Raw genomic sequence first — 18,775 nt, 5'->3', positions numbered from 1 at the left:
TCTTGTTTATTTATAGTACACTACACGCTTACCTAGACTGGTTTGTTTACCTTTTAAGCGCCTCCCTTTTCTGTCAATCACACCTGTCATTTCTGAGATATGTATATTCATAGCCCGACCTACATTAGCTTACAGCATGTGCGCTACGGATCGCTGAACCAGTATGAAAACATATATACTATGCATATGTTTGTGCAGACATAAAACCATTATTTTTCAACTGCGGAAGTAGTAAATCTTAACCTACACACATTGGGAACGGTTTGAAGTTGCTAGTACATTAGTCAAATATATAATTAGTAGACAATAAACATTACTCCAAAATTAAGAAATATCACGTACACATCGATTTTCGAAGATTTCCTAAATTGTTAAAAGGACATTTTAAATACTGTATACAATTTTAATCAAATCTTATTCATTGGATGTAGACATTCGTGATATTCCTCTGAGTAGAACATAATCGGTGTCACGAACACAGAAAAAATGTATGTTGAGTTTTTGGCCAAATCGTGTTCTGTTTTGATTTTTTTAAATTATAAACAACGAGATGGGGTAGATAGCCAATGAGAAACTATCCACCAAAGACTAAATGACGAGAATTTTGAAATAAAGTATAGGACACCATACGTCTATACTTCAACAATGAGCAAAATCTTAAATAAGTATGAATTTGTGGAATTACAGCTTTTAAGATTGTCTGCCACTGTAGTAGTTGTTTGTTTCTCGTTTCTCGTTTTTATATAGATTAGACCGCTGATTTTTCTGTTTAAATGGTTTTACACTAGTCATTTTTTGGTGCCTTTTATAGCTTGCTGTTCGGTGTGAGCCAAGACCGTATGACTTGGATGACGAGTTTTCTCATTGTCACGCATACCACATCTTCTTATCGTTCACAGTGGTAAATAAACACGAATAATGTAATTACGTGTTCATCAGTGCTCAACTATGTACAACACAAAAAACACTGTAAACGAACAAAATTTATCACTGAATAGTAAAACTTTTGCTGTGTTTGAAAAAAACAGACATTGTTTTTCAAGAAGAGACCTGACGACTAGAACACAAGAGTAGAAATATAGAATTTTCAATACCTGAAATCGTTGACAATAGACCTGTTACAATTTACATACACATGAGAAGTTCATCAGATCACATGCTATATAACACATTAAATAATGTGTTTCACATGAACAGCATTAAATATATTGGTGATCCAGTTATCAGGGGAACCGTTACTTGGTGCATGGACTATAAACAATTTGCTGAAATAATGCAATTGAATGAATAGAGTCCTGGCTAACAGTACAATTTGAGAGAGGTATTGCAGTCGGTCGAATGCAGGAGTCACCAATGGTGGACGCTAGATCTTGGTATAGAACACATTCTAAAATTAATATAATCAAACAAATTAAACATGTACAATCACAAACATAAACATACGCAAAAGGACCAGAGAACTAGATGTTCGTTATGATTTATCAGGGTTTGAAAACAACTTAAACATGCACGATTGAGTTATTCGGTACAAACAGTACTATTTGTTAGTGAAAAATACAAGAAAAACAAAAACATAGGTGCAGTGTATGCAAGAAAACAACAATTCAAAATCTTGACGCCAGAGGTATTCTTGTGGCAGCGAAGCACGGAAAAGGATGTTGTATGTTAACAAATACGAACGAAAAGCAAATACCAATGTTGTTAACTTATGATAACCCTAGGGGAAAGTTGATCAGACAACTTATCAATTCTTGATAAATATATCAATAGTTAGATGTACTAGAGGGAAAGGCGATTACGTACATACGAGAACAGTGACCATGACACTTGTGAAATCCTTTCGAGAGAACTTTATACCCAGTAGAGACACGACAGGGGTCATGCCACTAGAAGTGGGTGGTGTCAGCCATCTGTCGAAATATTTTACAACTCCTAATACTATCTTAGGGTTGATTAATTGTGTAATTAATTGTATAAACAGAAAGTTAGGATTAGCTGTCAAAACAAAATTGACAAGAAGTTTAGCTGTTAACTGCACTCTAAACAATTCTAATCGCTATCTTAAGTACTGATATGAGCTGGATTAAGATAAGAACATGCGTAAATTCTATATCTTGATATTCTATTTATTCCAAATAGATAAAAACTAGTATATTGACCGGTTGATTGTTCTACTGTTTTGTTGTCAAAGACAAACGATTAAACACAAACACACACTGCTTATAACGAAATATGATGCATGTTAATGAGGTTAAGCCAGATGAACTAAAAACATCAAAACATTATTTAGGTACATTCAAAAGATGACCTACGTTCTGTACTGGGTTAACTGTAAATATAAGGGTACCGGTACAACTTTGACACTTTATAAACTAAACAAAACTTCATTAAAACTTTATTTAGAGTACCAAGTGAACTGACCCTGTCATCCAAAATATCACTAAGGATCGGATATTGCGGTAAATAGTGTGGTATATTTGTTTTCAGACAACACCCGCGCTTTTTTTTATATCTTCTTCCCGCTATACTGAATCACCCGTGTCAAGGACTTTATATCAATACACGTTTATTTAATGACTTGGACGGTCTTTAAATATTTATTTAAATTGAACTACCTGAGCGAATTACTATCATATATTGGCATACTTTCTACAATGGCAGGAAGTTCAAAGTATTTATTCGCTATTGAGTACTTGATGATTTTCTTATTACGTGGTTTATATACATTATAAATAGTAATTTTGAGTTTTATTGGATTTTTATATTCAGTGCGTTCATATGAGTAATAAATGAAAAGTCAAATTATTCAAATGTCATAAATGAAGCGGTCACTTTATTTGATATGAGTGTAACGTTAAACTGTTTGAAGGGGAATAACTCCGATTGCCTCGATACAGCTTTCTGCTATGTTTAAAAATATCCCAAACAAAAAAGAATAGAAGGAAAGACAGTGACTTAAAAAAAGGTGTAATATAAATACGACCAACTTATTAGTTCCAGGATTTAATTCAGGAATTCCAATTGGGGAATAAGGAACAGAAGAATATCAGTTTTATATGTCTGTTACTATAAGATCTTTAAACGTAACATAAAAAAAACAAACATTTATTGTCATATAAACCATAAAGTTTGTAACAAATTATATAAACATACACAAAATACGTTTCGCAAACAAAACCATATGAAGACATATCTTATAAAACGTAAAAAGTAAACAAGCAAAACATGAAAGACACAAAAAAGAGCCCCTGAGGTAAGCATGTGTGATAAATGCTTCCAAAATGGACAATCCGCTAAAGGTTCTTTTAAGAAATGTCCATACTGAAAGGGAGATTTAAGGCATAAGTCGAAAGGACAGTGATTGTCCACATCTTTCACGACGATATTTAACCAGTGAGTAAAATGTTATCAAGTAGAAAAAAAAAGATTTATAATTGCCAATGAGACAACTCTCCACAAGAGCCCAAATACCGCAGAAATTAACAACTATAGGTCACCGTACGGACTTCAACAATGAATAAGGCCCATGCCGCACAGTCAGCTATAAAAGGCCCCGAAATAACAAATGTAAAACAATTTAAACGAGGAAACTAACGGCTCAATTTACGAAAAGTATCACTTTATTTGATATTTCAATGTAAATACCAGGTTACAGCATGCATATATGTAACACTCTCAAACGTGTCCTCCCCCAAACGTGTCCGATTCCCCCATACGCAATCAAAGTAAACTGTTATGTAGGAGAAATATTCAAACTTGTATCGTTAACCGAAATACAACTTTGAAACAAGAAATGAATTGCTTAGGCAAAGTCTGTTCAAATAGTATGAAAGCAGAATGGTTTGAACTTCTTGAGAGAGGATTCAAATGGTACATCTAAAAGGTTTCATGGAGAAAAAGGAAAAGACGGTCAATGGGTTAAAAGAAATCAGAAAATTTAACGGTTGACATAATTTCTAAAGACGGTTACACATGGAGAACCCTTCAAGTGGGATTTTTTTAACGACGGTTCCTTTAAGGATTATCCTAACATCCGTTTTGATGGAAATAAATGTAAGAAGTCGTATATCAAAGAGAAAACCGAAAGTAATATGTTTACCTACAGATATAACAAAGGTTGTGTTTCTTCAACAATGTACCATTTGACACCTCGATCACGACGGGCGACGAAACTCACTTTCATCTAGTGAAAAGCCGATTTCTTAATAAAAGAATAAAAGTAAGAAAACCTTATGGGCATATATGTTATTTCCTGTCTGACCCTAAATTCATACACATATTTAATTTCCCACTTGGTTGAGCAGTGTTGTTGTAGGTGTTGCCTTAGCCAGATAAATATACAGAAAGCTATACAGTTATTTTTTTCACGATATGACGGAGTATACATTTCGTATCTACAAGTTCAAAAGAGGTTACGGTGACCAAACTAATCAGACGCATTGCAGTTCACTGACCACTTATTTCATATATTAATCCTCGATTTTGGGTATTTGTTTTCATTAATAAAAAGGCTTTAACATTACTCACCTATATTTCATGCTTCAATCCTAATGCTTCCAGTGTATTTATTATGTAGGTGGGTGGGTTATGGAGGGTGGTATGGTGTACATATATTATCAGAGACATATAATACATTATGTATTATATGTCTCTGATATTATGTACATATCTTATAACGTACCCATTACTGAAGGGCGATTTTGGGAGGTTTTGGGTTCGATCGCCGACCAGGTTAAACCAAATTATATGTTTGCTGCTTTGCCTCTACTAAGCACGATACAGTATGATAGGTATTAGAGAAAAGACTGGTCGGCTTGGAGTCAGAATAATATATCCGCGTAGGATAACATATTTTCCTGATTTGTTACTCTGTAAATTAGCACGTTCAGGATATGGCTCGATCAAAACGTCAGTCTAGTAAAACGCAAGCTTCATATCCATATCACAAAAGCATGCTCTCGTTCTGATATATATATGCATGATATTATATGCATCTGAGCATTAGACAAGACAAGACAAGACATGGAAGTTCTCGTCAAGAATATGGATGTTGTCTTTGCCATAAACAGCAATCAATCAATCAAAGTTTGTTTTCGAGTCAAATCTCGATCACCAAAGCATGAAAATTAGGTCAAGTTATTTCCGTAACCGATACGGGCTCTTATTATAAATCAGAAAGTTCAATTTGGTTTCATAATGGCAACATGATATAAACTGTAAATTATTGATTCCCTTCGCCGAACAGAAGAGGTTTAAAAAGACTAAAAATATACGTGTTTCTCGTTTCCCGTTTTGTTTATATCAAGGATTTATATAGATTAGACCGTTGGTTTTCTCGTTTGAATGGTTTTACACTAGTAATTTTGGGGCCCTTTATAGCTTGTTGTTCGGTGTAAGCCAAGGCTCCGTGTTGAAGGCCGTACTTTAACCTATAATGGTTTACTTTTTAAATTGTTATTTGGATTGAGAGTTGTCTCATTGGCACTCACACCACATCTTCCTATATCTAAAAAGACTTTTATCATGTCATTGAAGTTCTGACTCTGTGGTCTGGTCCTTATCGCAACCAAAACATAGACGACGGCGTATCGCTTATCAGCATTGTAGTTCAGTGTCGGATCCTGATTACTTATACGGAAACAAGAGTGGCCTACCATAATATATCAAACGAAAAACACGTTAAATATATAATAAATAAGTCCTTCCTATAAGTAATTGGTGATGATGTGGTGTATTGTTTAATAGATATAGGAAGATGTGGTGTGAGTGCCAATGAGACAACTCTCCATCCAAATAACAATTTAAAAAGTAAACCATTATAGGTTAAAGTACGGCCTTCAACACGGAGCCTTGGCTCACACCGAACAACAAGCTATAAAGGGCCCCAAAAATGGTTTACTTTTTAAATTGTTATTTGGATGGAGAGTTGTCTCATTGGCACTCACACCACATCTTCCTATATCTATTAAACACACCACATCTTCCTATATCTATTAAACAATACACCACATCATCACCATTTACTTATAGGAAGGACTTATTTATTATATATTTAACGTGTTTTTCGTTTGATATATTATGGTAGGCCACTCTTGTTTCCGTATAAGTAATCAGGATCCGACACTGAACTACAATGCTGATAAGCGATACGCCGTCGTCTATGTTTTGGTTGCGATAAGGACCAGACCACAGAGTCAGAACTTCAGTGACATGATAAAAGTCTTTTTAGATATAGGAAGATGTGGTGTGAGTGCCAATGAGACAACTCTCCATCCAAATAACAATTTAAAAAGTAAACCATTATAGGTTAAAGTACGGCCCTCAACACGGAGCCTTGGCTTACACCGAACAACAAGCTATAAAGGGCCCCAAAATAACTAGTGTAAAACCATTCAAACGGGAAAACCAACGGTCTAATCTATATAAACAAAACGAGAAACGAGAAACACGTATATTTCAGTCTTTTTTAACCTCTTCAGTTCGGCGAAGGGATTCAATAATTTACAGTTTATATCATGTTGCCATTATGAAACCAAATTGAACTTTCTGATTTATAATAAGAGCCCGTATCGGTTACGGACATAACTTGACCTAATTTTCATGCTCTGGTGATCGAGATTTGACTCGAAAACAAACTTTGATTGATTGATTGCTGTTTATGGCAAAGACAACATCCATATTCTTGACGAGAACTTCCATGTCTTGTACGAGAACATATCATTACTGTATTACTTTGTACCAGACATCAAGGAGACAGTAAGGGAGTCTCAATTATGCTGACTACACGTCGAGGGAACTAATGATGCGTGTTGAATTTACTCATATATACCAGAAGACATTCAAAAGCTCCTGAACTTAAATAACTGACACAAATCTTGCGAAACAACAAATTCTGTTTGTAATAGTTAGTGTATTATGTTTGTCAGTCTCGTTGTCAGTCTAAGAACAGTCTTCATCTCTGAACCAATATGTAAATTTTATCATCCTGGAAATATAGATGATTGTAGTCCCTACCCGACATCGATATACACCGATTGACTTTTGTTGTGAAACATGCTACCAAAGGACCCCTTGCTGAAGGAGTTGTTACAGGGGTTCTTTATGACGAGGACATGTTTTTTTTCCCTACACGAGATATTGGACCTTACCGTAATCAAACCCTTGGAGTATACTAGAAATATATTTTTACCCCAAAATATTTAATAGATAAATGAACACTACCCTACTATACTTCGATTATGACCGGTCACCCTAATTAATGACTGACGTCAGACATTACCAGCTGCTACAAAACATGGTCGTCACCATTACAAAACAGGTTTATATATATAATAACTTCATAATTTTTGCAATGACTGGTGCTTAGATATAAATACTAAAAAAACTAAAGTGTTGATATTCAACAAGGCAGGCAGACATATCTCTCAAAAATTTATTTTCAACAAAGATGAGCTGGATTGTGTATCTAATTTTAATATTTGGGTATCCAATTTAATGCATCATGTTCTTTTTCATATGCTCAGAATGATTTATACCAAAGAGCCTTAAAAGCATACTTCAAACTATGTAATGATTTTTTAGTGCATAATCCTACTGTTAAAAATGCAATTCATGTTTTTGACCATACAATAAAACCTATACTTTTATATGGGTGTGAAATTTGGGGATATTTCAATCCCTTTACTGCACGTTTAAAAAAAGAAAACATAACAGTGGATACAATTTACCCAAGGATACTTTGTGAAAAATTCATATTAAATTCTGCAAATATATTTTAGGCGTTAATAGGAAGAGTACAAACTGCAGTTTTGTCTGAATTAGGCTGTTTTCCACTTCACTATGATATAGGCAAACATGTTTTAGGATATTGGCATCGTTTAGAAAATATTGGCTCATCATTTCCCTTGTTAAAAGCTGCATATAATTGTTCTAAAAAGCTATTTGAAACACAAAAAAAAAACCTCTTGGTATGGTTCAATTAATATTTTAAGGGAAAAAATGTCAGGCATAGAAAAACATATTCTTGAAAAATATTCATCATTTAAACTACACTGTGGTCACTGTGGTCAGATAGTTAAGGGATACTATACTGCATTGTGGAAAAAACAGCTAGATATACATAAAGATGGTAAACTACGAACTTATGTAACATTCAAGTGCAACTTCGGTTTTGAAAATTATTTGTCAATAATTCGACATTTTGAGCAAAGGAAATGTATTACTATATTAAGAATATCTGCTCACAAATTGCAAATTGAATCTGGTAGATACCAGGGTACTCTTCGACAAAACCGAATTTGTCTCAGGTGCACCTCAGGTGAGGTTGAGGATGAAGTTATTTTTTTATTTAAATGTGATACTCATTTATTAAAAAGAGAGGAATTGATGCAAAATATATTAAAATCATGTCCAAACTTTCAAAATTTAAATATTGATAACAAATTAATTTGGATAATGAATAATGAGGATCCCAATGTACTATTTGCATTTTACAAATATATAGAAGATACTAAGAATTAAAGTACAACTTAATCTGCAATAACTAATTCATTATAACTCTTTAATATGAATTTGGATACCCTGTTAAGCCTGCACAGATCATACGAAGAATTTCAAATTCTTTGGCACCGTCCCTTGATGATCTTTGCTGGCTGGACACAGAATCTATAATCTTAAAAATATGTTTTTAAAATATATTTTCAATAATTAAGGAGCTTGACTCATCTGCATTAAGTACAAGTAGGGACTCCCCTTTAAGCACCGACTCTTGGTGCTTTCTGCAGATAAGTCATATTAAATATCCTTTATTAAATATACTTTGTTATTTGCAGTATACCTCATAGTCAAATGTGGGAGTGCTTAATTGCTTTGTTTTTTATTGGGTTCTTTTTGTATTGTATTTTTTTTATATTGACATTTCTCCGCACAAACTGCTAATGCCTCATGTTTGTCTTTTTAAAGTGAAGATACACTTACCGGGTGCAATTGAGTCAATTTCAACATAGTATTCATTGAATAATAATACATTACTACTATTTTGTTGAGTGTATTTTCTGTGGTATATTATTTTATTTTATTATTTTTATAACACTTGTTATATATCTTTTATTGTGTGTGTATTGCATATGTTATTGTTTATAATAATATTGTCTGTATCATATGCCCTCCTGGGGCCCTAATTTGGAAAATAAAAATATTCTATTCTATTCTATTCTATATAAAAAAAGTATTTTTTGAAGTCATTATAAGGACGATTTATAATTGTTACTATACACTTTGACTTAAGAGTTGTTGTTCATAGCTTCAATCGACTTAATACAAAATTGTAGAAAACTAAGGATATGAATGTAAACATCGTTGAAATAGGAAATATTATTAACCATCGTGATTGTTAATGGTGTTAGTTGTTGATGTCGTAAACTGAGAAGGGACAAAAAACAAGACGACCAAGATGAAGCAGATTATGATCGTCTTAAACTAATATCATCAGTTAAAAAATACTTTTGACAGTGTTATTTATAAGTTCTTTCATATTAGAATCCAACTCGGCTTTTTTATTCTTTCGAAAGGAATTCAAAAGATACCAAAGGGACATTTAAACTTTTATAGTGTATCTTTCTATGCCGTTTTAGATAAGGATGAATGTTAGTACAGTACCTATTTAAACGTTTAAACCCGCTGTCCTAAGTTATAAAAATCTGATGTTCAGTAGTTGTCGTTTTTGATGTGGTTCATATATAAGTTTTTCTCGTTTCTCGTTTTATTTATAGATTGGTTTTCCCGTTTGAATAGTTTAACACTATTGTCATTTTGGTGCCCTTTATAGTTTGCTGTTCGGTCGAGCTAAGGTTCCGTGTTTAAGACCGTACTTTGACCTGTAATCGTTTACTTTTACAAAATTAACTTGTGACTTGGATTTAGAATTATCTCCTTGGAACTTATACCACATCTTCTTATATCTATATATTTCATATGTAAAAAACCAACAGACAAAACACCAATACACACAAAACACAACGCAGAAAACTAAAGACTACACGAGCAACACGAGCCCCACCAAACTCTTGGGGCGATGTCAGGTGCTCCGGAAGGGTATGAAGACCCTGCTCCACATGTGACACCTGTCGTGTTGTCCATGTCAGCACATACTCGGTAATAGGTCTGATTCCATTGGTAACATTCGGGCGAAGGGGGCGGAATTATAGTTCCGACAATTGGAACATATCCACTATCATCTGTGAAACGGATGTTCCAAAACAGTCAACCAAATCATGATGGTGTCCGTAATATTTACGAAGAAATGACGTCAACTTCACCACTTTAAATATTCAGTTTTTTGGGGTTAAAATCAAACATCTTATACAATTACAATTTAAGAAAGTATATATGTGTACTTTTAACAGGGTCGTTTTAACCGACGAACAATCACTTTATTATTGAACATTTTAAGTTTTGATCTTTTAAATCTATGATCAGAATTTATGAATTTTTATGATTATTTATATAAAAAAAAATGAATATGCGGTATAATTGCCAATAAGATAACCCTCCACCAGAGACAACATGACATTAAAGTTTACAAGAGAGGGGCGAAATATACCACAAGAACAGTCAAACTCATAATTTGAAAATTAACTGACAACGCCATGGCTAAAAATGAAAAAGACAAACAGACAAATAATAATACACACGAAACAACATAGAAAACTTAAGACTGAGCAACACGAACCCCACCAAAAACTGGGGTGATCTCAGGTGCTCAAGTAAAATAAGTAGATCCTGCTCCACATGTGGCACCCGTCGTGGTTAACTTCTGTAGGTCACCGTATGGCCTTTAACAATAAGCAAAACCCATGCATCATAGTCACCTATAAATAAAAGGCATCGAAATGACAAACGTAAATCGAAATAACTTATGAGCAGGAAAATTACGCGTTAAACATGTTTTTTTTTCTTTCGCATAAACGTAGGACAAATTTTCGCAAATATAACGCATCGTTCCGATCTAAGGATGCATTTCTTTTCTGGTTAGAAGTTTTATATCAGATTATGGCTCTCCATCTTTTATATAAGCTTTGGATTTCAAATATTTTGGTCACGAGCATCACTGAAGAGACATGTATTGTCGAAATGCGCATCTGGTGCAAGAAAATTGGTACCGTTAATTTTATTTATAGTTTAAATGTGAGTAGCTTATATTTGAAGATAATCCAATATACGTTAGTATTCACTCTTTATGTTTTCCTTATGTTCAAAAGTGGCGTCGATTGCATGCAGGTGGGGATGAGGTTTAAAGAATAGAGAAAAATAGGCAAAACATAAATAAAGAATTAGGGTGCTAACATATAAAGAATATCTACACAAAAAAAACCTTGAAAAATGGACAAAAGTATATATATATATATGTATACTGAGTTACAGTAATAACAACGTCCTGAATACAGTAACAAGTAGTTATCAAGTACTTACAAAATAGCAATTATTGTTGAATATAAAGAACACTGAGCGGAAAATAAGGGAAACAGAAATGAAGGAGCCCCATCCCATATGCTATTGCTTCGTTTTTATTTTGATATGTTTTTGTGCATACGTTTGTCGTATTTAGTGGTCGCATTTCTTTAAAGTGTTTTCCGCTTTGAAAATTAAATATCTTTTGAAGCTGCGACTTTTGAAAATAATTTTCTTTACAGTATTATGAAGCTGTAGTGTACTATTATTAAAAAGTAGATATAGCTGCTAGTTGACTGAGTACACTCATATCTGACAATACTATAAGTTCAGCTGATGGATCAGTCACTCGCGCCTGGTTGATGCAGTAGGAAAATCCTGAACAGAAAAATCATGTTCCACTGCATATTGCAAGTGAAGGGTTAAGATCAATTGCATTTCCCTTTCCGATCATATGGACACATAAAAGTAATAGGAAAATTCTCAAAAATAAAGTCTAGTCAATCTAAAGGTTACGGTATGTTTTGCATGTCTGCATTAGTGCCTCTATTGCATGAAAGTCTTCCCTTTTTGTCAATACGGTACGACAACAGACTTCTCCATTACCAATTCCAAGTTCGATCCATCAGGAATTTCAATATTCCAAAGTAGTCTCTCTTTGGTCAGCATCATTTTTAGATCGTCTGCTTTACAGGTGAATAGCATTAATATCTATAAAAGGCTTCAGAAAATCGAACAATTACTATATTGATAGTACGTTGTCATGGTTATGCTTCATCAGTCTTGCAATTATCATATCCAATGTTTTGGAATGAAATTTTCATGAATTATAGAGTCACATGACATCGTTATTCTTGGGATGCAAAATGGTTGACGCAGGAAGCTTTAGGGTGTTACAAAGTACTGACTACTTGTGGTCTTTATCGTAAATACAAAATTAACAAGAGTATTCTGAAATTCTTGAGGATATTGGAATCTTGTGCTGTTGATCGATCCAAGAACATACTGCGATCAATAATTAATCCGTTTATAAGAATAAACAAGTGAACAACACGTGAAGATATCAACAGATCGTCAACTGTTTTGACCATCGGAATAATTGTAGAATGAGGTTCCAAGTATATATTTGTTTAATCGTGTGATGGATTTTTTCTTTGCTATATAAATACAAAGTGAAATCTGTCTTTTATTATTTTGTGTATCTTCAAAACAGGTTCCGGTGCATCCGAACGGTTCGTGAATCTGTCAACAAGCAACTCCTTGAACAAAATGCCGTTACATGTGCTACATGGCATTTTATTCTGACTATTTTAAAGGAGATGGAGATATACTTGAAGAAATGGAATTTAAATATTTATTAATGAGAAATGGGAAAGAAAATTCAATGCATCGGCCGCTATGTCATGGACGGCAAAACACTTGGCAAAGGCACTTTTGGCAAGGTGGAACTAGCCACACATGGCGTGACAGGTTGTAAGGTGAGGGGTATCTTATATTTAAACATACCGCGCTTGTAACTTTTTTCTATGCAAGTGAACAGGAAACGGAAAAGGAATTCGTAGGTATTCTAATAGTAATAGATTAATTATTCGAGGTCTTTTTGAATTCAAGTAATTTAAGGATGGCATATTTTTTTTATTTCAACCATATTTTCATTTATTAAAGTAAAAAGTTCCACATAATTATGTCTTTAGAAAAATTTGGTCTTCTGTTTCACATCTTTCTAAAGAGTTGTCTCCCATTTTGAGTTATCTCCCATATTGCCATGTCATGCATGTTCTACATTGTTTGTATGTACATGTATAAAGTCAGTGTATTTGTAAGAAAATGTTGCAAGAAATAAAATGTTGTTTTTGGTCATATATTTTGAGAAAATATATAACCAAAAACAACATTGAATAAGAAATATTTTCTTATAATATATGTTTTGATTAAAAATTCTCCATATATTTTGTATTTCACATCATTTAAAACAATTTTAGGAACTTCTTGGTTATTAACTTTAGCAAATGAATGTTATTGAATTTATTTTTTATAAATGGTAAAACAAGAATGGAAAATTTATGTGGGAATAACATGTCTAAAATGGGCATAGCTTTATAGCAGTTCTGTACTACCAAAGTATATAAACCTGATAAATATTAAAGAAATAATGGTTCATGAATTGTTGCCCTATATGTATATGCAACCTGCAAATTAAGCACCATCTTTAATGTTTTTTTTCTATTTATGTAAATAGCCTTTTAATGCATCTATATATAGGCAAATAAAACATCTTTATTTTATACAACATGACTACCCTATGATTGGCATGAATTTGAACCAAATATATATTATTATCTTAGGCAAAAATTCTTTTAATAAATGTGCTATTTCATGGCTTGAAGAAAGCAGGTAATTATTTTAACAATAAACAAGTGGCATAACTAGAAATGAATAAATTTTAAATGACATAGACTAGTAAACTTCTTAAAATCCTACAGTGTTGCGTCGTGGCGATAGGGAAATAAAAATGGTTTAAACTTGGGACAAACTTTTGTTATGAAAATGAGATGTGGAAAAGGAAAGTTTTGCAGTGCACTGAAATTTTGAAAAGAATAACTGAACAAATTGTGAAATTTGTACTACTCATCATTGGACTTTTTTTGTTTTGGCCAGAGATTTCCAGATGCAGTCATTTAAAACACAAAATTCCTGCTTTCTATTTAAGGCCTAAATTACTATATTGTTTGTTTCCCCAATCCCGACCCTGCCAAGCCAGGTGTTGGTAGGTAGGTAGGGAAATAATTTTATTTTTCCAAAAAGCTTGAACAATATCATACACTCCGGCAAGCCAGGAAATTGGAAATGAATATAATAATATTTGACTTAGTTTTGACAATAAAATTTTATGAGTAGCACTGTTTTTGAAGGGTTGGTCGGGATTGGGGAAACAAACAATATTTTATTTTAGGCCTAACTTGAAAAATTGTAATGCTACTTTGAATGGGCACATTCAAACAGTAAAATTAGGTCATATGTATATATATATAGTCTAATAGTTAAACATATTTATGATTAGACAGCTATTTGATGAGAGTCTGATAATATACAACTACCATAGTTGAAAACATTGACTTATTCAAGTTTCGATATTTCAAGTCTCCAGCATACAGTTGACACAGCTGGGCATTGCACTGTGTCCACACTTTGTTATAGAGAATATCTGACTGCTTGTGGAATATCTCCTCTTTTAGAGAACTGTAGGCATTCTTTCTAGAAACAATATTTTTCATTGTATCCTATCAACTTCAATTTAATTTATTATCCCCATTAATTAGAAGACAATTTACTCAAAACATCAATTTAGTATTGAACAAATAAAACACATTGCATCCCATTGATTTGCTGCAAGTGTTTGAACCAGACTATTTCTAATTCATTTATTAACACAGATGAATGACAACACATTTAATTAGAAATCAGAAGTAATCAATAAAAACACAAAGTGAAGCTATAATTTAAACTATTTAACAGTGGAATAAAAACGATTGTGACCTTGACCTTGAGTAAATCATTTAAAAACATATCAAGTTTAAATTTTATTTCAAATCAGTTGTATGCTGTAAGTTGAATTTATTGAAAAAAATATATATATGTATTAAAGAAAAGATGACTGGAAAATTTAGTTTTAATTTTCCTTTAACTATTGGTTAGAAACATTTGTCAGAATGGTGGCTTTTCCCCCCTGTGTCCTACCATTTTTTTTGTGCACAAAATCATGAAAAATATTATCTTTTTATGATACTTATATTAAAGTCCTACATAAATGTATGTACATGTATTGTTCATATATCTAGTAGTATTTGTGATTAATCTAAAAATCAACACTTAAATATGAAAATGATTTAAAAGAAATGAGAAGATTGATTTTGTGATAGACTAAGAGTAAAGGAACTGTCTATATAAAAAGTATCCCACATTATTTTTTTTATTATAATAATTGAACAATTACTGGATTTAATAAATAGGCAAGATTATCTGTCTTTGAAAGGCAAAACTAAGCCTTTGATTCCCATGTGTAGCATACCCTATAGATTTATAGTATACGTAATTAGCCTGTCCCATTTCATACATAATTCAGGAACCCTGAGGAAAGAAAAATCATAGTCGTATAAATAAAATATATAATATATAAATGGTCAGCACATAAACATGATAATTTAATTCATTGCTATGGAAATCCTGAATAAGGTGGGAGAATCCACCCTAGGGGGGTTTGGAAAGTAAAGGGATTATTGTAAATCACGAAGTCGTGACTTGCTTGTCTCAGATAAACTTCTATGTTAGAGCTTGTGCTGATCAATGCAAATGGGACCATACTTGACATATTCTCTACAAAGAATTATGTAGCTTGCTGTGTGGTGTGAGCCAAGGCTCAGTGTTGAAGACTGTACTTAGACCTATAATGGTTTACTTTTATAAATTGTGACTTGGATGGAGAGTTGTCTCTTACTACATCTTCTTATATATTTCTACTGATTCAACTTTTCTATTCATATATTGTGAAAAAAAAATGCTCCTGTATAATTTATTTTTTAATGATTAACCTTTAAATGATTGATAAACTAATGTTTGATAAAATTCCTTATGTAGAATTGAGTTTTCCATATAATTTACACCAGCTCTAAGAAAGATAATAAAATTAATGTTGACCCTGAGATATCAGAAAATGATGGTCTCAACGGATAGATACCAGAATACTTCATCAAAAGATTAAATAGACTTTTCTTTAGGCAAGTCTAGCAAGATGACAATCACATATGACAAACTATTTTGTAAACTTCCAAACATGTTTTGGGAGTTGAATTTGATTTATATTTCTGAACACTTCAGGCTGAAAATAATGAGATCTATGGACATGCCTTAGAGCACCCAAATATGATTTAGCTGTGTTCTGACTTCAACAACAATTGAACCTGTTGCTCTCATTGCAGTAATATTACCTTACTGAAATGGACAGATAGTATTATTATGACAAGAATCACCACACAACACCAGTGGCATATCCTAGGGAGGGGGAGGAGTGGTTCTTTGGTTGGACCCCCAATACATTTGAATGGGCACATATATTTGGAACACCCTTTTATAAAAATCCCTGGATCAGCCATTGCAACCTTTACTAGATCACATACAAAATTTACCCTTTAACCTTTTGCACAGCCAAACAGGGGGGATTTGTTTTAGCAGAAATCTTTTAAATGGACTTATCTTTATCTGATGACTACTGTAGTATCATCCTACCTAACAAATACATTTATTATTATTTTCATGTCATTCCCTGAGTAAAAGTTCAGATATAACAGCTGCCGATGTTGACTCAGATACTTGTCTAATGTTTAACATTGGATGACATCTCATGTAAAATTGATGCTTTTTTCAACAAGATTCTCATCTATCTGAAATCATTTCCTGAATTAGGAAAATCCATTTCCAGAAATGTGTTTTTATTTGTTTATATAGTCATGATGGTCAGCTTCTTTTATCATCTGCATTGAAAATAGCCTCTGAGTAATAGGTCAGCTGCAACCTGTCGCAATACTAAAATAAATTGTGATAAATTAAATAATGAATAAAATAGCTAGGCAGATATGATTTGTATGGTTTGCTGTCTTTTTGAGGTATCTCCTTTACTTCAAATAGTATAAATATGGAACTGGTCAAAGCACCATCTTTGTGGGATCTAGGATTTTTTGGGTTTAAACGATTCCTTGCAATGACCTGAAATATTTGCCTAGCAATGGTGCATACAGCCGGTACTAATGGTCTTTTGTTTGTCTGTGAGTTTGGTATATACAGTTGTCTATCATACATGACATCTAAAAGGGTGATAGGACCTTTATCTGAACTCTGTGATCGGATGGTTTAAGCTCAGGATTTCGGGAATTTCAGGATCTAGAAATTCTTCTTTTGAATTTCGGGATGTCCAATTTAAATTTTTTTAAATTTAGGACCTCAGTATTTCCTGTCTTAAACCCTGGGATTTCGGGATTAGGACCCTCCTACTCCATTTATTTTATGAAATAGAGCTGATTACATTTTGTCCTCAAACAGTGATACAAATATATGCACAACAATTTGCTCTCTTTCTAAGTGTTTTAAAGGATTTTTTATATTATTTCGTTTGCAATGTTTGGTTGATTTCAGTTGTTGAATTTCTATGGAAACTTGTGGTTAACTAAATCAATACAAGTAGCATTTATTAATATCACTGATAGACATTTAGTAACTCTTTGCTTTCCCCAGTCAGTTGGACTTAAAAGCCTTCGTTTTAGCGTAAAAATGACATAAATGATTTTGGTATATAAGTCTGATGTGCATAACAATAAATGTTGAACTGTGTACTCCTCAATGTTTACTTTGTTTCCCACATCAATTTACAGGATAATTCTAACAAAACAATCACAGGCGTTGGTTTTGTTTACCGATAGAATTTCAATAAAAATTTTCAATTCCGTCACATGATTAGATGAAGAAATCCGTTTAACTTACTTGGGCTTCAATTAGAATGAAATGATTCATTCACCCGAGACAATAAAGTATTTACTGAATTAGTAAGTCATGTCATTAGTTTTACTGTTTCAAATACCATAGATTCAGTTCCAATTATTTCAGTGTGTAGTGGAATTAAAAAAAAATGGGTCTTTGTGGTTTTAACTTATTCTGCATTCAAGCCCTTTCGGAAATTAACATACCCGTACTATTTTTTTGTTGATTTCATGGTTCAACTTTTCCCTAAGTATAATGTAAAAGAGAGGCAAATGAACCAAAGGGACATTCAAACATATGAATCCAATAAAACTGACAACATCATGGCTAAAAAAAGACCAGATTGTAATCTACTGAAACAAGTGCATGTATCTTGTTGATAATATGAATTCACAGTAGGGAGATTCCAAGGTCTTTCTATCTTTTGCTGGTTTCGGCAAAGTTTAAAACCAGCTTATTGGTGATATTGGGCTGATTGGTGGGCGGGCATGTCAAATTGAACACATAGTTTATGTCATCAACTCGAATACTTTGCAACCCAGTTCTCTGACACTTTACAGAAACATTGCTTAATGTTTAAATTGTTCACCAGTACTATTATGAAATTGCTGGAACTTTTTGTTTCTTTTTTCTTTTTGCAGACTTTTTTTCAGGAAAATTTACAAAACATGGTACCTGTAATTTAATCTTATCAACTCCTGTAGTTTTCAACTATTAGATCCCTGAAAATTCCCAGAGGCTGTGCTATTATGAAGTTGTTGGATAATTTTTTTTATACCTTTTTTAGTAGTCTTACTAA

The 18,775-nt window shown here is 32.9% G+C and overlaps 1 protein-coding gene across 2 annotated transcripts in view; it reads left to right on the top strand.

The window, feature by feature from the left end:
• Positions 1-12,296: 12,296 nt before the first annotated feature.
• LOC134681014 (uncharacterized) overlaps positions 12,297-18,775 on the top strand; it is a 117,257-nt gene continuing 110,778 nt past the window's right edge. For both annotated transcript variants that reach the window (XM_063540382.1, XM_063540375.1), the window contains exon 1: positions 12,297-12,926. In XM_063540382.1, coding sequence (XP_063396452.1) covers positions 12,816-12,926 — 111 coding nt within the window. In that variant the 5' untranslated portion in view covers positions 12,297-12,815. The remainder of the gene's footprint in view (positions 12,927-18,775) is intronic.

This window comes from Mytilus trossulus, chromosome 1 (genome assembly GCF_036588685.1).
Source record: "Mytilus trossulus isolate FHL-02 chromosome 1, PNRI_Mtr1.1.1.hap1, whole genome shotgun sequence".
Lineage (NCBI taxonomy): Eukaryota > Metazoa > Mollusca > Bivalvia > Mytilida > Mytilidae > Mytilus > Mytilus trossulus.
This window is presented reverse-complemented; position numbering and strand designations above follow the sequence as displayed.